At 44.4% G+C, this 27,981-nt stretch overlaps 1 protein-coding gene across 1 annotated transcript in view; it reads left to right on the top strand.

The window, feature by feature from the left end:
- LOC126108926 (zinc finger MYND domain-containing protein 11) overlaps nucleotides 1-27,981 on the top strand; it is a 217,231-nt gene that overhangs the window by 167,520 nt on the left and 21,730 nt on the right. Inside the window, exons 11-13 of the mRNA XM_049914296.1 lie at nucleotides 2,410-2,746; nucleotides 5,700-5,917; nucleotides 21,192-21,344. Coding sequence (XP_049770253.1) covers nucleotides 2,410-2,746; nucleotides 5,700-5,917; nucleotides 21,192-21,344 — 708 coding nt within the window. The remainder of the gene's footprint in view (nucleotides 1-2,409; nucleotides 2,747-5,699; nucleotides 5,918-21,191; nucleotides 21,345-27,981) is intronic.

Here is a 27,981-nt window from a genome sequence, read left to right on the forward strand (position 1 = left end):
AGCGATTTCACAGCTCTACAATAACTTTATTATTTGAGATATTTTCACAATGCTTTGCACACACTTACAAAAACTCAGTTTTTTTTAGGTATTCACAAATGTTCGCTATGTGCCCCTTTAGTGATTCGGCAGACATCGAGCCGATAATAAAGTTCCTCCCACACTCGGCGCAGCATGTCCCCATCAATGAGTTCGAAAGCATCGTTGATGCGAGCTCGCAGTTCTGGTACGTTTCTTGGTAGAGGAGGTTTAAACACTGAATCTTTCACATAACCCCACAGAAAGAAATCGCGTGGGGTTAAGTCGGCAGAGCGTGGAGGCCACGACACGAATTGCTGATCGTGATCTCCACCACGACCGATCCATCGGTTTTCCAATCTCCTGTTTAAGAAATGCCGAACATCACGATGGAAGTGCGGTGGAGCACCATCCTGTTGAAAGATGAAGTCGGCGCTGTCGGTCTCCAGTTGTGGCATGAGCCAATTTTCCAGCATGTCCAGATACACGTGTCCTGTAACGTTTTTTTTGCAGAAGAAAAAGGGGCCGTAAACTTTAAACCGTGAGATTGCACAAAACACGTTAACTTTTGGTGAATTGCGAATTTGCTGCACGAATGCGTGAGGATTCTCTACCGCCCAGGTTCGCACATTGTGTCTGTTCACTTCACCATTAAGAAAAAATGTTGCTTCATCGCTGAAAACAAGTTTCGCACCGAACGCATCCTCTTCCGTGAGCTGTTGCAACCGCGCCGAAAATTCAAAGCGTTTGACTTTGTCATCAGGTGTCAGGGCTTGTAGCAATTGTAAATGGTAAGGCTTCTGGTTTAGCCTTTTCCGTAAGATTTTCCAAACCGTCGGCTGTGGTACGTTTAGCTCCCTGCTTACTTTATTCGTCGACTTCCGCGGGCTACGCGTGAAACTTGCCTGCACACGTTCGACCGTTTCTTCGCTCACTGCAGGCCGACGCGTTGATTTCCCCTTACAGAGGCATCCAGAAGCTTTAAACTGCGCATACAATCGCCGAATGGAGTTAGCAGTTGGTGGATCTTTGTTGAACTTTGTCCTGAAGTGTCGTTGCACTGTTATGACTGACTGATGTGAGTGCGTTTCAGGCACGACATACGCTTTCTCAGCTCCTGTCGCCATTTTGTCTCACTGCGCTCTGGCGGCAGAAACCTGAAGTGCGGCTTCAGCCGAACAAAACTTTGAGTTTTTCTACGTATCTGTAGTGTGTCGCGACCATATGTCAATGAATGTAGCTACAGTGAATTTATGAAATCGCTTCAATCATTTGTAATAGCCCTGTATTGCCATACAGGGGAGACATTTCAGTTGAATGTCGCTTGCCTGGTGTCGGCAGATAAATACCGTATCGCAGTGCCTGTCCTGTTCAGAAGTATGATGGGATGCTGCTTCAGACGTGCACGCGTGTCCGAAGGAACGGGCACTGCAGCGACTACTCGCCATTGCAAGTATGGACAGTTGTCAGCTGTGTAATGGAATGACGGCAATGAAAACTTCTGCCAGACCGGGACGTAAACCGAAATTTCCTGCTTATCACGAGTGGTCACCTTAGTGTTACGTGCAGGTTTTTGATATGTAGTTGACTCCGTGCAGAAGTTTGTATCCGGCCGTGAGTCGCACGCGGATAGTCAGAGCGGTTAAGGCTACCGCTCGCAGTAAGTGGGAAATTCAGGGCGAAGTCCCAGTCTGGCACAAATGTTCACTGTCGCCATTCCATTATACAACTGTTAATGGTTGTCCATATTCGTAACTGCGAATAGATTTCATGACTTCCAAATATTTGTATATCACTATAAAAATATAATAATTAAATGCAAATGTCGCAAAAAGGAAAGGAAAATACAATGCAGGTCTGGATATGTGAATTTATTAAAAAACATAGAAGTGGCTAGTATATTTGAATAAAGGTTAAAATTCATTCTTTTGCCAGGTTCAGTAATTTCTCAATATTACTTTAAATAATAAAATTGTAGTAGTACAAAATTCGTATAATGGCTTTGATTAATCTACAAAGAATGATTTTTCGTGCCGAGAAAGAAATTTAGCTTTACTTTCTGGTGAAGTTAATTTTTTTTTAAATATTACAATATTTCTTTCATTTGTAATATGCGTCACAATATTTAGGATACTAGGATTCAGACTATATCGTTGACTTCATAGAAACCAACATCTCTGTCATTGCTACTGTTTTTTTATGAAATTCACATAAAAAGTTGTTGCCAATCATTTATAAGAAATTAATTTCACAGTATTGAAATTGATCATATATGACAGAAAACATTTCATACGTCAACAGCATAATATGGTGATTTTCCAAGTGCTGCTGCTCTGTCATTTATGTATTTCTGAGCGTAGTGCGAGTGTCATGACACCTGTCCGATTGCAGGATGACGATTCCGAGACAAAATCCCCACCGCCGAAGAAACGCGGTCGGGGCCGCCCCCCGAAGAACCCCGCGGCGGTAGCGGTGGCCGAGGCAAAGAAACTGCAGCGGGCACCTAGGAAGGTGGGGCGGCCGAGGAAGGTGGTGAAGGAGGAGGAAGCGAAAGAGGAGAGCGATGATGACGAAGACGAGGAAGAGGAGGAGCAGGAGGAGGAGGAAGACGATGACGATGAGGACGAGGACGAATCGGAAGAGGAGGAGGTGGTGCCTGCCAAGCGACAGTCTGCCCCGGCAGCCGGCACCCGCAGGAAGACGACCACGGCACTCGCCGCAGCAGCGGGTACGTCTCTCTCTCTCTCTCTCTCTCTCTCTCTCTCTCTCTCTCTCTTAGCTTGTCACATTTTGTAGTTTGCACGAAAAAGGAGAACCTCCAAGGTGTAGAAAGAGTAAAGCTCGAGGTGTAGTGAGTCGACCCAAACCACGCTGACAAAATTTCAAAAGTTGTTCAGGTATAAGAGGACCTTGTGGACTAGCTCTCTCAATTTTTTTCATAGTTGTAGGGTTTGAAGGTATGGTAGGGCATCAGTTTCCTAAAAAAGCACAATGTGCCTCTCAAAAACATTACTGCAGGGAAACAAACATTGTAAGTTGTAGTCATGTATTAGTAAGCAAGTAAAAAATGTTTTGTGAAATGTTCTCTCTCTAGGTATGTAAACTGACGTCCCCAGCTCAGTTGTTTTGTATGTCTGGGCTGTTGTGAGGAACTAGACTGCTGTAGAGATTTTGGTACGGTCTCTCAATTCTCAGGAGTGTATCTTGCCAGTATCGATGTTAATAACAGTCAAAATTTGTTCAGATTATAGATTTTCAGGATGGATGAACTGTATACGTACACAATTAAGTTGGTACGAAATACTCAACACACATGTCCTACTTCCACTTGGCCAGTTTTTTAATAAAAAAATGAACGCTTTATATTTTTGCTACTAATCACATGAAAAGTGTGTGTTCATAATAAATTAAAATTTGGTACTAATTGTGAAACATCAAATAGAAAATAAATATTTTTTTTGTACGGTATTGAAAATGTCGCATGTGCGTGTACAGTTGTCAAAATGAGGGAAACTTCTTATGTTTAACAGTGCTTGGAAGTTTTTTTGACTGTATAGGAGAAGTGCACTGTACTGCTTTAGGAAATTAATATCTGGGCACTTGGCTTCAACTCGTCAAAGTATGGAAGAAATGGAAGAGAGATAGTCCGTAAGGTTACGTTCTGACTATATTGGTGGAAGGAACCTGCAGTTTCCAGTGGGTCCTAATGGGCGTGGTCTGTATCTCCACTCCATTTCTGGCCTGGTAAGCTTCTGAGTCAGTGCAAACAAAAGAACAAAAGATATCATATTTTGCCACTTGCAAACTCACTGCTCTAAACCTATAAGATATTTCCTGTTGACTTAGACCCGTGAAATTTGGTAAGAAGTGAGCCTTCACAGTACAAGTAAAGGAAAAAATTCAAAAATTGTTAAGTTTTTATTGTGTCGTGCGAAAAAAAAAAAAAAAAATATTTTTGTCAGTAGGTATCTGAGCGACTGTCTCCTAAGACCCCTCCGTCACCTAAGACAGTTTTTTTTTGAGGAAGTGGTAGATGTATCAAGTTGAAATTTATATAAAAACTGAAGTCTCCCAAAACCGATATCTTGCCGGTACTGATATCGGCAACAGTCAATAGTCGTCGAGATTCTCTATTCGCAGGATGCGCGAATTGCCTGTGCGCACAAATAAGTTTGTTGGGAACCCTCAGTGTGCGAGTCCTACTCTTCTTATTATATTTTACAGCCCCAGCTCACACAGATGCAATCGCTGCTAGTTTCGACCCATTATCAGTTCGTGATCAGATGATCTATTTAAAAAGAAAAAAAAATAAAGGCAGACAGTAAAATACAGGGGAACCAAATTGTAAATTGCACCGACACCTGCACACAGCTACATTCACTCGGGTACCCCCACGAGTACTCTGTCGACTAGACGGGCCGAGAGAGTCGCTCGCAATGCGAACGTGCTGCCTGTGCAATAGTACGAAGCTGGTAACGTTCAAACAGAAAATATAAGATTAAAAGTATTCACAAAATGCTGTTAGAACAATAATAAAGAAATAATTGAACTTTTGTGTTGAATGGAAACGCCCAAGATCTTTAATTCAAAGAAAAAACCTCACTCACAAATCGCAAAATTTTGCATTTATTCATTCCAGGTGTAACAGATAAATTAAGAATTTTCCATAATGATCAATTTCAGTTTGAATACAAACTAGAGTCCAATCTTCAGCATTATAATGCAGCACACAGTACAGCAAGTATTATGTATAACAGTTGGATCTGAACTGTGGTAAGACAATATTGAGCCGCAAACACATTAACGGTTACAACTTTTGACAGTCTACATAATCTCTTCGTGGTTACAGTGTATGATATAATTATAACTTTCATAATCAAGAAATTTGTAATAGTGTTCTTACTATATGCTGTGCTACTCGATCTTTTTAAAAAACATAACTAAAATTAATTTTTTTTTTTTTAAATATTAGACCACTATTATTTTCTGACTAAATTGCAAAGTCTCCCACTTTTATCTTTTGCTTTTTACAATTAATAATTTCTTATTTGTAATGGGCTTTAACATTTGTCCTCAACAGTTAGAATACCAGGTTGTATGTACACCTTTCCATTAAATGTGACTTTTACAAAACTGATCTCTAGTTGTGAAATTATGTAAATGAAGTACCATTCATGATGACTGGGTGTTGTGTGCTGTCCTTAGGTCAGTTAGCTTTAAGTAGTTCTAAGTTCTAGGGGACTGATGACCATAGATGTTAAGTCCCATAATGCTCAGAGCCATTTTTGAAGTACCATTAACAATATTATGTTTTGATGTATGCTTGTAACTGGTGACTTTAACTTCTCAATTTACTGAATAATGAGGTTAAGTTAAAGAAAAATTACAAAGAAAAAATCAAAATTGAAAAGCGCCAGAGCAAGACTAAGAGGAAATGTAGAGATTAAAAGGTGAAGATAAAGGTAAACCACAAAAATGAAATATAAAAGTGTATTGAGTTAAATTTTAGTTGTGTGTATCTTATACTCCAGTACTACACAACATTGTTAGCTTTATTACAGCAGGATTTATTAATCTGTGGTGAAGCAGATAACAATGTAACGATTTTAATATGTCCGTATCAGTACCAGTGTACTCGAGACCTTTTCTCGCATTCGCACGACGCCGTCCTTCCTCCGCAGATAAGGCGGACAAGCGCGTGTCGGCTCCCGCGCGTGTCCCCGTGGCGGTGTCCGAAGACGAGGAACACGCGCCGCGCACGCCGGGCTCCGCCACGCCTCCCGCCGAGGCCAAGCCGCCGCCGGCCGCAGCTGCCACCCCCGCGTCGGCCACGCCCGCACTCTCAGAGGGCGGCGACAGCTCCATATCCTCCACCAGCAAGGTCAAGGCGGAGGTCAAGGTACGAGGTCTCGGGTCTTGCCTGACAGTGACTTTTGTGACAATTTTGTCATTGTTTACTTAACGGTGCATGAATGGGGGCCATATTTTACAACAGTATTTGGCTGCCATAGCACTGCCATCAGCATTGCTGCAATACGATTGCAATAAATGACAATTTTGAGGTATTGCTGTGTAGTATTCCTGAGGGTGCAGGTGTTTGCCGACGTATTGCCGACGGATTACCAGTATTGTCGACCGGGGAGATTAATATTTCAAATTGCGGGACAGTACGTATCTCTGTCCTCGTCAGTAAATGCTTCTCTCTCGCTCTCGTCCTCATTTCTTACTTCTCTCACCAAAAGTGTTACAGTCGTGTTTGAGTGCATATGTATAGCCACCTGTTTTGTTAGTTGTTAGTTTGTTGCACACAACAGTAGGGAAGTGAGCAAACAAGAGGACAATGAATTTCATTAATACAGTTCGGAAGCTGTAGGTCGGTATGGTACTAGACCTTGTTGCCAGCTTCATTGTATTATTTCCATGTGCTGGTGAACAAAAATAAAATATAAATAATTATTTTGTTCTTATTTCAGACTTAAGTTAATGAAATCCTTCTGTTCTTCAGCCAAAGCACTGCATACTTAGGATTACACACACACACACACACACACACACACACACACACACACACACACACATTTCTATTGATTTTAGCAATTCTTGGACCATTGACTCATATGAGATATTCGAAATTGTGTAAAATTCTGGGAAAGTTATCTGTTCAGCATCAGTCCATACAATAAATTTTATGAAACTTTCTATTTGCTTAAAAAAGAATGCCCCCACAAAACCCAGTTTCTCTTGTTCGTTCCTTGTGTGATGAAAAAGCAGTACGGCTGTGCTCACTTCTACTAGACCATTCTGTGGCACTGTTGTGGTCCCTAGTAAACACCTCTGGCCCGGAAATGTATGGCCGCAAACATTGCTGGGGAATAGTTGGCAGTAAATTTACCTTCAATTTAAGTGGCCGCAATGTATCCCGATGACATTGTCAGGATCTGTTGATGAGAATATGCAGTTTTTATGGCCTTTGTAAATGTACATTTCTACTGGCACTTCACTGAGGTATGCTCCCCTCTCTCATTTTGTTTCTAGTTGCTCTCCTCCAGTTTTATGTATTCACTGTACTTAGTTTTCTTTCTTACAACAGGAGCTCCCCAGCGGTGGGATTGACTTCTTCAGAACCACCAGTACGACGCTGTAGGTTAGGGTCCCAGGTATCGCACCCTGTAGCTATTCACTCCAGTGCACCACTGTCTGCCAGTAATTCACAAAAAGAATTTTGCGGCCAGTAATTCACAAAAGAAAAATTTCGCGTGACTATCTAGAGCGTTAAAAGTAATGGCGTGATCCGTAGTGATGTCGTGGCGTAGTGATTAGGAGCTGGAAGTTGTGAATTTGAATTCTGTCACATGCTTTTAAATTATTTTTAAATCTCTGTCAAAAAGACTTTGGTCATAATTTATATTCAGTTAATTGGTTTAAATGTATGTTTTAAATTTATAAATCCTTCGGTGAGTCTTTTGATTGACATACTTTTTTAAAATTAAATTCTATCTTCTAAATGCCACGTATCTCTCTTTAGAGTAGTGTACCTCAGTAACCACATACGGAACCCTTATTGGATTGCTTTGTTGTGTGTGTGTGTGTGTCTGCCCGACTGTCGGAAACCCTTTTTCTCAGGGACAGGTGGACATATCGAGTTCAGATTTATCACCTACTGAGGTCTGTCCCATGGCGGTGTAAAAAATTTAAGTTTCTCAGTCAATGCAGTTAAAAGATTCAGCCATTTGTGTCACATATTTTGATACTTTCAGGCTGACTACCTATAGGGTACTTCCCATGTAGAATCGTGAAATTTGCCAACAAGCAAGATTTCTCATTATAAGTAAAGGGGAAAAAAATTAGAAAAATTGATAATTTGTAATTATATTACACAGAATAAATACTTCTGTTGCATTTGTTATACAACTTTGACAACAGTCTTGACAGCCTTGGAAATTGTAGGACTGGTATCTTGCCAGTATTGATGTTCCTAATGGGCAAAAATATTAAAGTTTCCTGATTCCCAACACGGGTAAACTGTCTGTGTACATCATTAAGTATTGTACGGAACGCAAAGTGTGTGTGTCCTGCTCACACCTGGCCAAATTTTTTTGCTTAACCAAAACGTGGAACAATGCCTACGTGCCTGTGTTAGAGTTTGTTCCTGTAAACATATTGCATATAGTTCACATTTGTTTTTTCTACTTATTTTTGGCCTGAACATTATAATGTACACTTTTTTGTTTTGATTTGATTGCCCGAAACAGCAGTAATTATGAAGATGGATTACTGTTTTAATACTTTTTGTGGCTTGACACCAAAGATGCACAGTATGGTAGAAAAGGTGGCATGCGGTCAAGCCATAAAAAAGCGTACCAACCTGTACATATCCATCTTCATAATTAATGCAGTTTCGAGTGAGCAATAAAAAGTGAACATGTTACAATTTTTAGACCTAAAATAGAAAAAAACCACAAGATTTGATCAGAAATAAGTCAAAACACACAGAATGTGACACTAATGTGTCAAATTGTGTTAAGAGTACATTGGAAAAAAGAGACATTATATCTTGCAGAAATTGAGTTAAAATTTCTTATAAATGTAATTTGCAAACACGGAAGAAAAAATATCAAGATAGGCTTCTAAATTGAGCGTGATCACCGAAGAAACTACTATTCTTTCGCAATTTGCTACATAATATACAAAGGTCATTCAGTAAAAAGTCGAAATTTTTTAAAGAATTTATCATGAGATTGGAATACAGCACATACACATTTTTCAGTGTAATCCCCCTCAAGTTTTATGCACTTATGTTGTTGCTGAACGTGCTTCTTAATTCCACGTGAAAAGAATTCTTGGGGCCGTGTGTGTAACCAGTTATGCACTGCTACCTGGACTTCATCATCAATAAACTCTGAAGCCACTAAGAGCTTCTTTCACTGGGTTAGAAATGTGCTAAACTGAAGATGCCGGTTCCAGGGAATATGGAGGTTCGGCAGGCAGACAAATTTCTCTCATCTGATAGTACCTGATGTGGTTCTAGCAGTGTGTGGTCTCGCGTTGTCGTGCAGTAACAGGACACCAGGCTGTGCCGCTTCCTCCAGGTAGGCGGTTTCAAGTTTTCGTACATAAGGTTTGTGTACATTGCATTGTTCACAATTTGATCTCTTGGCAATTAATATTAAAGAATTTTTCCCTTATGATCCAAAAACAGTCAGCACAACCTTACAAGCACTCCTTCTAGTTCGCAATCTCTCGGGCTTTGGATATGAGGAATGTGGCCACTCCACAGAAGCCCAGATTCGTTCAGATTAGTAAAAGTGCATTTCCTGGTACAGTAGGATGAATAAATGCCTTCCCTTCAGCCTCGTATTGTGCCATAAGCTCACTGCACGCAGTTGTGTGCCTTTCTTTCATTACTGATGTTACATGTTTTGGAAACACCCCTCCTTCCTCATACAGACCTTCTTGTACTTCAGTGCGTCACGAACAGTATGTTGGGCTGATCTGACACTAAGGTCAATTGTAGTTGCAATATCACTCGTGCCTGTTTTGCTGTATCAGCTCATCAACCCTTGCAATGTTTTTTGCCGTGACTCCACAGACAGAGCATTCTGAGCGTGGCAATATCTTCTACACTTGTTGTGCCCCGTTTTAACTTATCTGCCCACTTGCACCCTTGTGTTGGACTCGAATAGCTTTCACCAAAATGCACTGTCATCCAAAGGTAATCTTAAATGGTTTCAACCCTTCAGCAAACAGAAACATAATGACACTCCTCTGCTCCACAGTGGTGCAAATCAACAAGGGTGTGCCATTTTGTTTCAGTGATCCCTGGCATCCCGTTAGTGAGTCAGTTGGGCGAATCCCATCTGATAATAGTTCTAGGACACAACCAAAGAATAATGAATATAATCTTTTGTCGAAGTGTTCTATTTTCTACACAAGTTTTCCAGTTACATATTGAATGGACATTGTAGTATAGTCACTTGTCAAGTGTTGACAGTAAGAGGTGGTGGTAGTTTCGGCAGTTTCCTTCACTGAGAAAAAAGTTCATAACCTCATTGAAATATGGGTGGTACCCACCCCTCCCTCTCTCCTCCCGTTCCCCCTCCCCCACCCCTCCCATTCTCCCTCCCCCACCCTCCCTATCGCCGCCCGTTCCCCCTCCCCCACCCCTCCTTCTCGCCTCCCATTCCCCCTCCCCCCCGCCCTCACGCCTCCTGTTCCCCCTCCCTCACGCCTCACGCTCCGCCTCCCCCACCCTCCCTCACGCCTCCCGTTCCCCCTCCCCCATGACTCCCGTTCCCCCTCCCCCACCCCTCCCTCTCGCCTCCCATTTCCCCTCCCCCACTCCTCCCTCTCGCCTCCCGTTCCCACTCCCCCACTCCTCCCTCTCGCCTCCCGTTCCCACTCCCCCACCCCTCCCTCTCGCCTCCCATTCCCACTCCCCCTCCCCTCCCTCTCGCCTCCCGTTCCCACTCCCCCACCCCTCCCTCTCGCCTCCCGTTCCCACTCCCCCACCCCTCCCTCTCGCCTCCCGTTCCCACTCCCCCACCCCTCCCTCTCGCCTCCCGTTCCCCCTCCCCCACCCCTGACGCTCGCCTCCCATTCCCCCTCCCTCACACCCTCCACCACCCACGCCCCCACACCTCCCCCACACCCGCCCCCACCCCTTCCCCACCCCTCAATCTTGCCTCCCGTACCCTCTAGCCACCCCTCAATCTTGCCTCCCGTACCCTCTAGCCACCCCTCAATCTTGCCTCCCGTACCCTCTCTGCCACCCCTCAATCTCGCCTCCCGTACCCTCTCTGCCACCCCTCAATCTCGCCTCCCGTACCCTCTCTGCCACCCCTCAATCTCGCCTCCTGTTCCCCCACCCCCTCCCCCACCCCTCCCTCTCGCCTCCCGTTACCCCTCCCCCACCCCTCCCTCTCGCCTCCCGTTACCCCTCCCCCACCCCTCCCTCTCGCCTCCCGTTACCCCTCCCCCACCCCTCCCTCTCGCCTCCCGTTACCCCTTCCCCACCTCTCCCTCTCGCCTCCCGTTGCCCCTCGCCTCGCGTTGCCCCTCGCCTCGCGTTGCCCCTCGCCTCCCGTTGACCCTCACCTTCTGTTCCCCCTCACCTTCTGTTCCCCCTCACCTTCTGTTCCCCCTCACCTTCTGTTCCCCCTCACCTTCTGTTCCCCCTCACCTTCTGTTCCCCCTCACCTTCTGTTCCCCCTCACCTTCTGTTCCCCCTCACCTTCTGTTCCCCCTCACCTTCTGTTCCCCCTCACCTTCTGTTCCACCTCACCCTCTGTTCCACCTCACCTCCCGTTCCCCCTCCCCCACCCCTCCCTCTCCTCTCCCTTCCCCCACCCCTCCCTCTCGCCACCCGTTCCCCCTCCCCCACACCTCCCTCTCGCCTCCCGTTCCCCCCCCACGCCTCCCTCTCGCCTCCCGTTCCCCCCCCACGCCTCCCTCTCGCCTCCCGTTCCCCCTCCCCCACGCCTCCCTCTCGCCTCCCGTTCCCCCTCCCCCACGCCTCCCTCTCGCCTCCCGTTCCCCCTCCCCCACGCCTCCCTCTCGCCTCCCGTTCCCCCTCCCCCACGCCTCCCTCTCGCCTCCCGTTCCCCCTCCCCCACGCCTCCCTCTCACCTCCCGTTCCCCCTCCCCCACGCCTCCCTCTCGCCTCCCATTCCCCCTCCCCCACGCCTCCCTCTCGCCTCCCGTTCCCCCTCCCCCACGCCTCCCTCTCGCCTCCCGTTCCCCCTCCCCCACGCCTCCCGATCCCCCTCCCCCACCCATCCCTCTCGCCTCCCGATCCCCCTCCCCCACCCATCCCTCTCGCCTCCCGTTCCCTCTGCCCCTCCCTCTACCCCTCCCTCTCACCTCCCGTTCCCCCTCACCTGTTCCCCTTCGCCTTCTGTTCCCTCTCCCCCTCACCTTGTTCCCCCTCCCTCTCACCTTGTTCCCCCTCCCTCTCACCTTGTTCCTCCTCCCTCTCACCTTGTTCCCCCTCCCTCTCACCTTCTGTTCGCCCTCCCTCTCACCTTCTGTTCGCCCTCCCCCTCACCTTCTGTTCGCCCTCCCCCTCACCTTCTGTTCGCCCTCCCCCTCACCTTCTGTTCGCCCTCCCCCTCACCTTCTGTTCGCCCTCCCCCTCACCTTCTGTTCGCCCTCCCCCTCACCTTCTGTTCGCCCTCCCCCTCACCTTCTGTTCGCCCTCCCCCTCACCTTCTGTTCGCCCTCCCCCTCACCTTCTGTTCGCCCTCCCCCTCACCTTCTGTTCGCCCTCCCCCTCACCTTCTGTTCGCCCTCCCCCTCACCTTCTGTTCGCCCTCCCCCTCACCTTCTGTTCGCCCTCCCCCTCACCTTCTGTTCGCCCTCCCCCTCACCTTCTGTTCGCCCTCCCCCTCACCTTCTGTTCGCCCTCCCCCCTCACCTTCTGTTCGCCCTCCCCCTCACCTTCTGTTCGCCCTCCCCCTCACCTTCTGTTCGCCCTCCCCCTCACCTTCTGTTCGCCCTCCCCCTCACCTTCTGTTCGCCCTCCCCCTCACCTTCTGTTCGCCCTCCCCCTCACCTTCTGTTCGCCCTCCCCCTCACCTTCTGTTCGCCCTCCCCCTCACCTTCTGTTCGCCCTCCCCCTCACCTTCTGTTCCCCCTCCCATCAGTTGCCCCTCCCTCTCATGTCCTCCTTCCTCACGTCCTCTTCCTCTGCCCCCTTCGCATCCTGTGCCTCTCCCCTTCCTCCTCCACTCGGTCTCTGCCCCTCCCCTTCCCCCTCTCCCTCATCACTGCAGCCACCCTCTACCTTCATTGCCCTCCCCTCCCACCCTGTTCACTCCTGTCTTCTTCTCCCCTCCCACCCTGTTCACTCCGGTCTTCTTCTCCCCTCCCACCCTGTTCACTCTGGTCTTCTTCTTCCCTCCCACCCTGTTCACTCTGGTCTTCTTCTCCCCTCCCACCCTGTTCACTCTTGTCTTCTTCTCCCCTCCCACCCTGTTCACTCTTGTCTTCTTCTCCCCTCCCACCCTGTTCACTCTTGTCTTCTTCTCCCCTCCCTGCCACTCTTCTCCCCTCCCTGCCACTCTTCTCCCCTCCCTGCCACTCTTCTCCCCTCCCTGCCACTCTTGTCCCCTCCCTGCCACTCTTGTCCCCTCCCTGCCACTCTTGTCCCCTCCCTGCCACTCTTGTCCCCTCCCTGCCACTCTTGTCCCCTCCCTGCCACTCTTGTCCCCTCCCTGCCACTCTTGTCCCCTCCCTGCCACTCTTGTCCCCTCCCTGCCACTCTTGTCCCCTCCCTGCCACTCTTGTCCCCTCCCTGCCACTCTTGTCCCCTCCCTGCCACTCTTGTCCCCTCTACCGTTACCCTCCTCTCCCTCATTCCCCTTTCCCCTTTCCCCTTACAGCTTTCTGCATATGGTGTTCCACTCGATGATGGTTTTTACCCTATCTGAATTAAAGTATTTGGTCCCTAACATCGGATGTTTCCACCTTTTACCTTCACGGCAGCTTGAACTTTGCTGGTTATACTATCAGTATGGTGTTCATATATCTATGGAGTAATGTTAACCCATTCTTCCTCAAAATCTTAAACAAGAGTTGTTCTGGAGCGAAGAAGCCATTTTATCTCATCCCAAAGGTGTTTCAGTGGGCTCAGGTCAAGATCCTGGGCAGGTCAGTCCATTTCAATAACATTGTTGTCCACAAAATATTGCCTTACAGATAATACTGTATGAAAGGGTGCACTATCGTGCTGAGAAATCCATTGTGTCTGAACTGTTCCCCTATTGTACAGAGCAAACAGTGCTGTAAAATGTGTTCGTATCTTTCTGCATTTAATGTTTCCTCAAGTGCGACAAAGGGCCACACCCTAACAACGGAAAATGCCGCCGTACTCGGGATGTCCCTGATGGCAATTCTTGTGATGGCAGGTAACTTTCTCCAGGCATTCACCAAACCCATACCCTTCCAATTGGAGTACAGCATGCGTCTTCACTATAAATCACTAGCTTCCAGTTATGCATTGTCCAGTGGTATCACAGTTTACTCCACTTTGAACACCGTTTAATGTGACTAGAGAGAATGTGTGGCACACGAGTAGCTACTCGATTGTTGTGCCGCATTCGTTTTATTCCTCACACACAGTCGTCGTGCTGGCCGGACAGCTGGTAATTCTTTGGAACTCGAGAGTGAGTCCTTCCACTCGATTTCTTGCAGTGTTGTACAACCACCCTCCACAACGCCTTACGATCCCTGTCTGTCAGTATGTGAGGTTGCCAGTTCGTAGCTTGCTGTGGTTGTTCCTTCACACTTCCACTCCAGACTCGCAATACCAATAGTCGACTGGGATGGCATTAGAAGGATCACTCAGATTGGTATCAAAGGTTGTATGTCGATAGAGTATCAACTGGAGCACCGATTTAGTCTCTGTTGTGTGTTGTCGTCCAGTAGAAGATGCGTAACCGGTAATTAAAAGTAACACCAGAACTACCGAGCACAGGTAAAGCGTATCTGTGACAGTTGATTCGAAGATCCTGCATAGGTGAGTTAGTAGAGCGTCAGAGTGGCAGGGAGGGGAGAAGAGTGGCAGGGAGGGGAGAAGAGTGGCAGGGAGGGGAGAAGAGTGGCAGGGAGGTCCTGCATTCAAACTCCATTGATTAGAACTTTTTTTTAACTGTTTACATGTGAAACTATTATATGGGAGACTATTTTCCTGACACATAAAAGAACTTTCCGGAGTTTGTATAGACTGGTGTGGTTTTCTGTCAGACATGTCTATAAAAATGGACTGTATAGGTTTGCTACTTTCAAATAATGAAGCAAAAGAAGACTGCCAAAAGAATATTGCTACAAACTCCAAAAGGTCTTTCAACATGTCAGAAAAATGTTCTTCCGTATAAAGTTTCAAACATGAACAGCTAAAAAATAATTGTAGGAGGGTGGTTTGAAAAGTTTTCAGAATCACCACGAGAGGTCAGCGCTAGCGCAATGAGTTGTTGACTCGATATTCATTGGACTGTTGCCTGTAAACACGTGACACGTCAGTGCTCTTGGAAGAGAGTTGCGGCAGTTTCGTGGCTCTGTTGTTATTCCCACATACTGATTTGCGAAGGTAGAAAAAATTGAGATTTGAGCAGTGATTAAGTAGTTCGTAAAGAAAGCTATGAAAGCAAAGGACATTCGTGCTGATTTTCAGAGCACACTGGGGGACTCTGCTCCTTCATATTCAACTGTTGCCAAGTGGTCAAATGAATTTAAATTAGGTCAGGAGAGCTTACATGCCAATCCACGCAGTGGTTGGCCAAGATGTGTCACTACTCTAGAAATCGTTGCAAAAGTGCACAAAACGGTCAGGGAGGATTGCCGATTGAAAGTGCGTGAAATTACTTGCGCTTGCCATATGTCATCTGAAAGGGTAAATCATATTTTAACTGAAAAATTAGTAATGGAAAATTTATCTGCGAAGTGAGTGCCGCGACTCTTGATGCCAGGTCGAAAATGCGTGAGAATGGACATACTGCAACAATTTTTCGCCCATTTTAGGAGAAATTAACAATATTTTTGTGCCAGTTTTTGAGTACAGATGAAACTTGGCTGCACTACTGTACCCCAGAGACAAAACAACAGTCAAAGCAGTGGAAACATGCTGATTCTCCACCACCAAAGAAAGCAAAGACAATTCATTTGGCGGGAAAAGTCACGGCATCAGTGTTCTGGGATGCAAAGGCGATTCTGATCGTAGATTATCTCCCCACTGGGCAAACAATTACTGGAGAATGCTATGCTAATGTGCTGGACAAATCGCAACAAAAGATATGCCAAAAAAGGCTAAGTTTACCAAGGAAGAAAGCCATCTTCCATCAAGACAATGTGCGCCTGCACATGTGCTGTTGCCACGACCAAATTAAATGAACTAAGGTATAAATTTTTGCCACACCCATCTTATTCATCTGATATGACTCCGTCAGACTTCCATCTCTTCCAAAAATTGAAAATTTTTCTTTGTGGACTAAGGTTCACTTCAAACGGAAAATTGATACGCAGAGTTGACAACTATTTTGAAGGCCAGGACGAAACATCGTGGGACCAAGTGCATTAATCTACAAGGAGACTACATTGAAAACCAAGAAAAGTTTCAGTGATGTAAGTACTTTTTTTCTATTTCATTCTGAGAACTTTTCAAACCACCCTCATAGTCACTGAGGTTAGAGTGTGAGACCTTCAGTGTGGTTAGCCGACGCGTTACCGACTCATCTATGCGAGACCTTCCTATCTGTTGCTCACAGATAGGCTTTTCCTGTGCTCGGTAGTTCTGGTGTTACTTTCAATTACTGTTTATGCATGTTCTCCTGGACGACAGTACACAGCTCGAGTATCATGTCGTTTTTGGAAACCCAGAATCTACTATGTAGGAATCAACATGGATTCCGGAAACAGCGATCGTGTGAGACCCAACTCGCTTTATTTGTTCATGAGACCCAGAAAATATTAGATACAGGCTCCCAGGTAGATGCTATTTTTCTTGACTTCCGGAAGGCGTTCGATACAGTTCCGCACTGTCGCCTGATAAACAAAGTAAGAGCCTACGGAATATCAGACCAGCTGTGTGGCTGGGTTGAAGAGTTTTTAGCAAACAGAACACACCATGTTGTTCTCAATGGAGAGACGTCTACAGACGTTAAAGTAACCTCTGGCGTGCCACAGGGGAGTGTTATGGGACCATTGCTTTTCACAATATATATAAATGACCTAGTAGATAGTGTCGGAAGTTCCGTGCGGCTTTTCGCGGATGATGCTGTAGTATACAGAGAAGTTGCAGCATTAGAAAATTGTAGCGAAATGCAGGAAGATCTGCAGCGGATAGGCACTTGGTGCAGGGATTGGCAACTGACCCTTAACATGGACAAATGTAATGTATTGCGAATACATAGAAAGAAGGATCCTTTATTGTATGATTATATGATAGCAGAACAAACACTGCTAGCAGTTACTTCTGTAAAATATCTGGGAGTATGCGTGCGCAACGATTTGAAGTGGAATGGTCATATAAAATTAATTGTTGGTAAGGCGGGTACTAGGTTGAGATTCATTGGGAGAGTCCTTAGAAAATATAGTCCAGCAACAAAGGAGGTGGCTTACAAAACACTCGTTCGACCTATACTCGAGTATTGCTCATCAGTGTGGGATCCGTACCAGATCGGGTTGACGGAGGAGATAGAGAAGATCCAAAGAAGAGCGGCGCGTTTCATCACAGGGTTATTTGGTAACCGTGATAGCGTTACGGAGATGTTTAACAAACTCAAGTGGCAGACTCTGCAAGAGAGGCGCTCTGCATCACGGTGTAGCTTCTCGCCAGGTTTCGAGAGGGTGCGTTTCTGGATGAGGTATCGAATATATTGCTTCCCCCTACTTATACCTCCCAAGGAGATCACGAATGTAAAATTAGAGAGATTAGAGTGCGCACAGAGGCTTTCAGACAGTCGTTCTTCCCGCGAACCATATGCGACTGGAACAGAAAGGGAGGTAATGACAGTGGCACGTAAAGTGCCCTCCGCCACACACCGTTGGGTGGCTTGTGGAGTATAGATGTAGATGTAGCACGAAGTAAATCGGTGTTTTAGTTGGTACTCTTATTGACATACAATATTTGTACCATTCTGAGTCTGTCACCGGGAGTCGTGGATGTGAGCTCTCTCAACTAACCCATTCTGCTGTTACAATACTTCCCACTTCCTTTCATAATGGCAGGTCCGCCTCTCGTGAGGTCTCGTACTCATTTCCGCATAATAAAGGGTGGTCTGTATACTTTTCATGAGGTAGTGTATATTTCTCACTACCAGTAACGTGAGTGAGTTCTGCAGACTTCGCAGGTTCTACTGCGACCGCTTGATGGCAGTAGTTGCATCAGTGGAAAAATTAATCAGTCTTGAAACCTTTCTTATTGTTGGTTGCTTTGTAGGTGTTAGCTTGTAACATTACATGAGTATGTCCCATATAGTCGGATCTACTTTGTGTCATGTGAGTGTAGGGGAGTTGAAACCAGTAGTGACCCATGATATCATATCAACTTGAGGATTTTTTGTTTTATATGCATTTCATTCATTTCTAAATTTTATTGATTATTTACAGAGTAAAGAATTTAATTATGTACAACATTTAATAGGTAATGAGTTTTAATGAGATAGATATAAATATGTTTTGGCATAGCATATAACCTTGTTGCATTATGCACGATATGTTTTCTCTTTGTAAAAACAAAAACTTCCGTGTTGCTCGAGTGCGCGATAGAGTAGTCGTCGAGTGCAGATCTGCTTTAACTTTCACGAATGGGCATAGAATTGTTAATTTACAGCCTGCAGTTGATTAAAAAATTACTCTAGGGAACCACAGCCCGACTTCGGTGCAAACAAATGGCACGCGAATTCTCAAATATTGGCGTGGAGTGTGAGATACGCTGCTGGATATCGGACGTTATCGTTGCGTGTGTGATTCGGCAACATTAACCGCAATTTATGGACATTAGCTTGATAGTAACTATCAAAGACTCATATCAGCGGCATAGTAATCGTCTATACGGTTAAAGCAAGTGAGAAGCGATTTACTGTCGGGATACGACAAATATTAATCGTTGCATAGTCAGCTTATTGATACGTTGCTTAGCAACTGATAAGCGGACAGTGATAGAATTATTGAAATGATCTTTTAAGTATTAATGACCACTACACACACACATCAGAAACTGATTACTCTAACTGTGATCGACTTCTGGATTGAATGAGTTTTTTTTTTTTTTTTTTTTCCCCAGTTAATTTGGATTTATAAACTTCTTTCAAGGTTGAAACTTCATCAATGGTGTCGCGCTCATTCAGTTTACTAGAATGATAGATAGTACTAGCCATGCTACTGTTTATAGTTTTAAAAGAGGAGAGAGCACATACCTGTTTTTCTTTTGAGAAATGTTCGTACTTCAGTCGTCAGTCTTCTCAAACCAGAGGCACAAGTGACGCTCCCTCACAGCACTACGATATCATGAACCACCACACTCGTGTGCCCCCTTCTCACTACATTTCTGCATCGGAAACCACGAGATAAAGCTGCGGTACGAAGAAGGAAGACGGAAGAGGAAAGATCAGCGATAGAAACGGAGCAAAGAGAGAAGGGGAGGTCACAAGCTGATGTCAGCATACTGCCTAATACCCTTCCCCTTCCCTGGAGATTAGAAATGCTTGGATGAGATTACACTATGTGAGCAAAAGTATTCCGACACCCCCAAAATGTACGTTTTTCATATTAGGTGCATTGTGCTGCCACCTACTGCCAGGTACTCCATAGCGGCGACCTCAGTAGTCATCAGACATCGTGAGAGAGCAGAATGGGGCGCTCCGCAGAACTCACGGACTTCCAACGTGGTCAGGTGATTGGGTGTCACTTGTGTCATACGACTGTACGCGAGATCTCCACACTCCTAAACATCCCTAGGTCCACTGTTTCCGACGTGATAGTGAAGTGGAAACGTGAAGGGACACGTACGGCACAAAAACGTACAGGCCGACCTCGTCTGTTAAGTGACAGAGACCGCCGGATGTTTAAGAACACTACGACAGTTAGGTGTGAGGTGAGAAAACTTCGATTTCGTGGTCGAGTTGCTGCTCGTAAGCCACATGTCATACCAGTAAATGCCAAATGACACCTCACTTGGTTTAAGGACCGTAAACATTGGATGACTGAACAGTGGAAGAACGTTCTGTGGAGTGACGAATCACGTGGCGATCCGATGGCAGGGTCGGGTATGGCGAATGCCTGGTCATCTGCCAGCCTGTGCAGCACCGACAGTAAAATTTGGAGACGGTGGTGTCATGAGTGTGGTTTTTCCTGCAGCGAGCTTGCACCCCTTGTTGTTTTGCGTGGCACTATCACAGCACAGGCCTACATTGACGTTGTAAGCACCTTCTTGCTTCCCACTGTTGAAGAGCAATCCAGGGATGGTGATTGCATCTTTCAATACGATTGAGCACCTCTTCATAATGCACGGTCTGTGGCAGAGTGGTTACACGTCAATAACGTCCTTGTGATGGACTGGCCTACACAGAGTCCTGACCTGAATATTATAGAACACCTTTAGTATGTTTTTGAATGCCAATTTCGTGCCAGGCCTCACCGACCGACATCGATAAATCTCTTCAGTGCAGCACTCCGTGAAGAATGGGCTGCCATTCCCCGAGAAACCTTCCAGCACCTGATTGAACGTATGCCTGCGAGAGTAGAAGCTGTCATCGAGGCTAAGGGTGGGCCAACACCATATTGAATTACAGCACTACAGATGGAGGGCGCCACGAACTTGTAAGTCATTTTCAGACAGGTGTCCGGGTACTTTTGATCTCAAAGTGTATGTACAGAGTCCTTGACGAGTGAAGAGGCCGTGAAACTGAAGTAGGATGATTTGGTTTACATGTCATCTGAAAATAGTGATTAGTGCAGATTTTTTTTGGAGTTGAGTTGCTGAGTACATTTGCTATCTTACTTTCACCGATTGTGTTGTTGTGAATGATATTCCTGCAGGTACATTGCGAAATGAGTCCGAGCTCGTAAGTGTCGTGAATGTAGTTTACTGTTTATCTCTCCAGGCTTCAAGCATACCGTACTTCAATAGGAAATTACTCTGATCCTGTGTTTTGTGTGCGTGTTTGTGATGTAAATTAGCTATATAAGAAGTAGAAACAAAAAGATTACACAGTTACTTATGTATGTGTTTGATTACTAGAATTTTTCCCCCCCCTGTAGTGTGTACTACTGCATTGAAGTTTTATCTTTATATTCATTTTCAACACTAGCAATACCAAAATACATTTCTACATACAAGTTATACCATAATACATTTCACTTGTAACTTCCGAAAGAGCGTATGTTTTAGCCAGTCCGCAGGTAATGACAGCTACCAATGAGACCAGACCAGCATCATAAGTATTAAAAAACGGACCAGTGGACAATCTGTCGAGCCAGTTTGTTAATATCTTTCTCGTTTCACTTCACAGATTTTGTTTATTTGTAATAATATGTTAACAAATTGCGCTGTACGAGTGCAAATGTTCTCGGCTCCCATTTGTTATGTCAATGTGGACTTCTCGCAGCAGTCGAATGCTGTCCACGACACTGTATTTCCCGAAAGTTGCTCCCGACAGCTTTATCCGACATTTCCTCAGGTGCGCGAGGAGGAGGAGATGGTGTCCTCGTCGTGCCAGGAGCCGCTGAGCACAGAGACGGTGGGCGTGCAGACGCCGCCGCGGCTGGTGCGTGACATGCAGCAGCGCGTGCTGAAGGAGCTGGAGAAGACGCACGCAGACGCCCTCGCCAAGGTATGCTGTACTGGTTGTTATCTATCTCGTTTCTTGGATAACTGAAAAATTGTGGAATCGTACGCGGTATATTGTGGTAGGACCTCTCTCACCACGTGTTTTTGAATGAGAATAATACGACTGGTTCCAGCACAACTTCAGCAAGCATTATTTTTTAGTAGCTGCTGAAAGATTACACACTGCAGATCTCGTTTGTCTGGGGGGTTCTCGAAGTTTTGTCTGCCAAATAATCATTCCAACAAGCATGGCCTGGGTTTTCTTCTTGTTTGAAATAAACACTAGCGGAGCTGAAATACTTTCAGCTAAAAATTATATTTATTCCTACTTTTTGTTAGTAACTACACCATTTTCACTATGAACGTTGATACTCTAAATCCATTATACTGCACTTTTCACATAAACATGTCCATTTCCCTCCAGTACAGACAAAGAACTGGCTGGCAAGCCAACATGTGCCCGGAAGTGGCAGACATTCCTGCCTTCCAGATTCTTTGGTCTACTGACCTTAATAAACTCTAAAGACACATGTAAATAAATACATATAAATATACAGCATTTAACATCTTAAACGAATCCATTATTTATCATAAAAGAAAATATTCATAATTAAATACATTAAACACATTTTCTGGCAACATAATGAAATTACCTTAACTCTTTACTGTGGGCATCGTACTTTTCGCGTGAGATAAACTTTATCTCCGACAGTTAATTACATTACAACGCGCTGGCTACTCCAGTTTGGAATATCTCCCCTGCAGCCCTCTATACTCCACTAGCCACACAATAGCACATGGCAGAGGGTACTTTTAGTACTACTCATTTCCCTGTTTTTTCTGTTCCAGTCATGTATGGTGCGCAGGAAGAATGACTGTAAGTTAATCTCCAAACGAGCTCAATTTCCCCGATTTTCTATTTATGGTGATTCCGTGAGATGTATGTAGTGAGAAGCCGTATGTTGCACAACACTCAACCCTCTCGAATTTCGACAGTAAACCTCAACCTCACCATTATGCACAACTCCTCTCTTACAGTGACTGTACTGGGGTTTATTGAGCATCTCTGTAACCCTCTCACACTGCCTAAATGACCCTGTGGTGAAATATGCCACTCTTGTTCTCGATCTTGTCTGTTCCCCTCTAATAATCCTACTTGTCAAGGGCCCCAGACAAAGGAAAATGCTCAGAAATCAATCAAAAGTATGTTGTAACTGATTGAGAAAAGCAGTTAACATTTCCTCAGGATTCTCCTACGACTCTCTCTGGCGTCTGCTTTTCCTACTAGCTTCGGTATCATTTACAGTGATGTCACTTTTAACGATGTATTGCCTACAACAGCAGAATCTAGCGGTCCTGTCTAAACCCCATGTGAACGCTAGATTTAAAAAATCGCTTACTGCGACATCGCTTATTGCGACTTATCGTATAAAACGACATATTTGTATTACATTTTTGGATAAATATATCAGCTATAACGTAGAATGTTCATTTTTGTTTATTATGTATTTGGTGAATATTAACAGCAATGTAACAGTTATTTTCGAATTTGTTTTCTGCAGATTGTTGGTTTCAAATCGGGGTTAAAACAAATGCAGAATGTGAATGCTCTTTTTAAATGAAAAAAGAAAACAAAAATAACTGACAACCTTAATGACATTGCATTACATGTTGCAGTTTAAAGTTGTATCAACCAGTTAAAAAAGTAAGAAAGACTGCATTTGCTGCGATTGCAGAAAACTAAAAAATTGAATTCCTTCAAAACACGGAATTGGAATAATAGTATATTCATTATTGTTGTTTTGTGGTTATTTGTGTTAGATATTTTCAGCTTGTTAAGGTACAGTACAACACATTTGTGCAACATTTTAAAGGAACATAGGAAAGGTGTAGGCATTTGTCTAATTTATCGATAGACTGCAGTCTCTTCATTTTGCTACTGTTGGTTAATTGTTGTAATACAGTAAGTGCAACAAACTTGTGTTGTTTGTGACTATTATGCTATCCAGCACTTACAGTAAATTTTAAACATGCTCAACATTTTATTCCATTCATGATCAAAGACTGCATCTTAAAGGTTTTTACATTTGGTTAACATTTTATTGCTGTACGTACTGCATAGCTATCAGAAAAATTCTCTTCAGTTCCTCTCCAAAAATGCTCTACCGTAAATACAGTAGGTTTATTGTATTTGTTACTTTTTGAAGTGTTAACTCTGTGGGAGCCTAAAATTTAAAAATGCAAAATTTCTATCAAGGAAAAAAAAAAAGCTAAAAACCCAATTTGTGTGACTATTGACTAAAACATCAGTAAACAGTCGGATTATGCCATGTCATTATTATCGGTTTCAGCTGTATTTGCTTTATGTGGTTGTTCCGTGCAGTGTTGTTCGGGATGGTGCGAGCTAACATCCCAAGGATGTTCGGGCTCACATGCCGTTCCCCTTCATTGAAATGTCTTGACTCAAACTCGTCTACAGGTTGAACCGCGTGTGTTGCATAATACACCCTAAATTAGACACTTGTAACCCGTAGGTTAACTTGTCTGGCTGATGGCAAGTTTGCTAAATGCAGAGTTAATATAACATATAATAACCATAATAATAACATTGGGAACCAAATCAACGACCCGTAAATGATGTAGGCCACTCAGTTGCGATTGGGTTAGAATAATGTGTACTCAGAAAGCAAACTGTGAAAGTGGTCGTATTTAGAGTTACTGTTACACTCGAGCGCATATCCATTTGACACAGTTCGATCATTCAAAATCTCATCGTGAAATACAAGTTATCTACGCCAAAAGTTAGTTCACACTAGGCGCGTGGCTGCTCACTGTTCAGAGACTAAGTCCTGCGATACCACACAACGCAAAATTTTCTAAGTTATTTCATTTCGTAGATACCTAAAGACTGACAGGCCGCTTTCGCATCTCAATCCGAAATGTACCCTTTGGTGCCTTCAGCCAAAGTGTCCACTTTCGCGTCTGCACCAGAACTGTCCTCTGTCCGTCCCCGGCTGCATTTCCCGCGCGCTGAATATCCTTGCTCAGCTGACTAGGGCATTTCCCTTTCCTGACGCCGTCCATCTCATTGGCTACAGCGTATTCGACATTATTTTACATTTTAGCATATTTAAATAATCAAATCTTGACCACTTCATGTTCTAATTAAAGTAACAATAATAACCATTACATAATAATCGTAAAATTCTTTTACATAAAACCAATACAATTTCCTGCTTAACTTCGAATGTCACGGCCAGTAGCCTTGCACCAATGTGTTTCCTGATAAATAAATAAATAAAGAACAAATGTAACCATTATGCACTAAACTTTACAACAAATATTCTGTTACCTAATGATTCGATAAGGTGTCATGCTGTCATCGTTCAATGTGTTTTGTGTGGAGAAAATGATGATCAGATGCTTAACTGAAATTAATGATGATTTAAATGTACTATATCTTTTAAACAAATAAAAGTTACAGTTGATATATACAATGTTTGCCATTTTAATGATGCGTTTTTATATGAAATGTCAATCGTTAAGATCAACCAAAGTGTACAGATTTTAGCATTCATGTCTTTGCTACAAAACTTGTTAGTTTCAGTTTAACAATAAATCCTAAACTACTATATATATGATCAATATTAAAGTTTTATTGGGATCACCAAACATTTTTTTATGAAGGATGGCAGATTCCCTGCATTACTACACAGTTAAATAGTTTCCATAAATGTTTCCCTTTACAGCCACGATCGTAGCTGCACCGTATTTAACACTGCTATGTCTCCTCGGCCAGTAACAGTTTCTACTGGGTTTCCCTATGACTTAGCTTCTCGTCTGTCTCACTCGCACATTACAGCGCGTAGACCTCAGTGGACAGTAGACGCCTGTGAGTTTCCCCATCTCGTGGTGAATCTGCGCCCTTTTTGACACCCAGTCCTGGACAATAGGATTTGTTTCGTAATTCTTGTAGGCTGACTCTTTCGGATATATACTTGCACGAGAGCACAATGCTCGTTAATTCACAATGGTTACTCCTGGGTGTTCTGCGGTAGCTGTTATTTCCAGCAATTTGAGACCAACAGTGTAGTTGTGGAGCAGCATATTTCTTCTCCTCTGTATGTGCAATATGTTGGTTTATTTACAACTGCCAGAGCCTGCACCATTCATCAATGCCCTGCAAGTCTTTCTGCAATTTTCTGCAGTGTTCTCTAATTATTACCGTCTTACAGGCAACCACGTCATCTGGACACGGCCTCGTGGAGCTTCAGAATGTTGTTCACTGGCTTGTTTATTCGTATTGTAAACAGTAATGGTCCTGTCACACTTCTTTGAGGTACTTATGAAATTACATTTGCATTTGTTAATTTTGTTCCATAGAGAGTGATACGTGGAGTTTTATCTGCAAGGAAGTCTCGAATCCCGTTAACAAATTGGGTCCGATACTCGGTAAGCTTGTTTTGCTTTTACTAAACAACAGTGCAGACCTCTTATCAGATGCTTGTTACTGTTTCAGGTGGTTGCCCATATTGTAGATTTCTGTGTTCATTTATGCACAGCACATCAAATTTATTTACATTGAGTGCAAACTGTCAGTTCCTGCACCATTCGTCGATCATTTGCAGACCTTCTGGCAATGCTACCTTCTTCCTGCCAACAGTATCTACTGTGAGCAGCTTTGAGAAACTTCTGGTGTTATGCACAACTAGTAAACAGTGACTGCCTTGTAAGACTCCTTTTGTATACCCTCCAAATTACCATTACATCTGTCGGCTTTGTTCCATTAGTGAGAATGGAAGCCTGCACCTCTGTCTACGATACAGAATTGCTCGGGTGAACAGAGCGAGCTTAGTTTCGCAATATCTGTTTTGGTGTTCACATTGATTTTCGAGCTGTTGTGCTCCAGAAAGGTCATAATGTGTGAGCATAAAACATGCTGGCACAATTCTATGACATATGTAAGTACACCAATACGTATGTCTGTTTCTCTCGACCGTAGTGCATACTAATTATGGGCAGAATTGAGAACTTTAAGAATTCTAGTCTCGAGAACGAAAAGGAATCAAATACGGGTCAGAGAAATGCAAGTACAATCCAGCAGTTAGGGGCACCGTACGCTATGCCGCACGACTGGATGAACTCGTAAAATCGAGTGGTGTGGCACATTGGACTCGCATGTGGGACAACGCTGGTTCAGATCCCCATCTGGATTTAGTCTTTCTATTGTTTCCGTAAATTTCTCACAGCCCATGTTAGATAATGCACCCAAGATGTACACTTCTGTAGCAGCATCACAGAATTGCTGACTTATATTGCCGTCTCCCAGTTACACAATACGTGCAGAATATTAATGGCACAAAAACTTGGAATGGAAAATTAAAGTTGCTTTCATTTGTGTGAAACATATCTGCGAGGTCAGTGTTTCTATTTGTTAAGTAATTGTTATTCTATCGTGTACCTATTGCGGAATTGTGTTATTACTGTACTAATCTGTGGGCTCGGCTTTCGTTTTATATCGTGATACTTCTTGGAACAAGTATGTTTTTATCTAAATTTATGTTTATTCAGCGTTTTTACAACGGGGGACACAGTTATTTTTGCAGCTGTTGTACTGACAGTGACCATAACCACCAAGAGAAAGGCAGATTGATGACGACGAAAAGTCACGTGTAGTTGGGTTTGACCCTGGTTCGGAAGAAGGGATTAAGGCAGGAACATACAATTCCTGTTAATGAAGAGCCAGAGGCCTATCACCAGCCAAGAACTCTGTGATAATGGAGATTACTTGTTTTGACATAAACATTGTTTCAAGTTCTCTCCACGATTCTCGAACACTGAAAATTGAGGCTGCTGTGTAGGTAGGTAAGCCTGGTTTTGGTAGTCCTGTTGTTGTCGTCTTCAGTCGTAAGACTCGTGTGGTGCAGCTTGTCTGTCCTGTGCAAGCCTCTTCATCTCTGTATACACACATCAACAAAAATGCCGTACCATCCGGATATGCCTTCCAGTGTGTTGCTATTGCCACTGTTCCTGTACTGAATGGAAGGTCAACCCTGACGTACGTAAACACACATGTGGGGGTAGAATGTCTCGTTCGAGTGGTTTGCAGTATTTCATTTGAAATTAAGGTACCAGAAGATGTCCATTAAAGACATCTGTGGAAATATAGAGTGAACATCAGTCTCGCAACGAAGCACAGTCGTAACCAGTGATCGGGTCCACATTGTCACATTATGCACAGAAGGCTTGTCAACCAGGGAAGTTGCTCAACATGCACACCAGATTAAAAGTGACACGGTGCAGACACAAAATTATATCAGACCGAAAGGTAGTGTCGAGGACTTCGACGCAGGCCGTCCACATTCGACAGGCGCACGGACGACCGATATCTACAATTTTTGGATCGAAGGAACTGTGGGCCGAATCCTCCAGAACTGTACTTGTAGTCGGAAGAGACTACAGGACGCCACGTGTCACCTGATCTGTTAGGAGATAATTGCACACTGTGAATCTCCGTTCGCCGTGACTGTGGCGAGCACCGTGTAGTACACCGCAACATTGTGGACTGCAATACGGAAGGGCAAGAAATCGAGCAGAATGGATGCCTCAGGATTGGAGTCAGTTGCTAAATTCGGATCTAT

Source organism: Schistocerca cancellata, chromosome 11 (assembly GCF_023864275.1).
Source record: "Schistocerca cancellata isolate TAMUIC-IGC-003103 chromosome 11, iqSchCanc2.1, whole genome shotgun sequence".
In the NCBI taxonomy this organism is placed as follows: domain Eukaryota; kingdom Metazoa; phylum Arthropoda; class Insecta; order Orthoptera; family Acrididae; genus Schistocerca; species Schistocerca cancellata.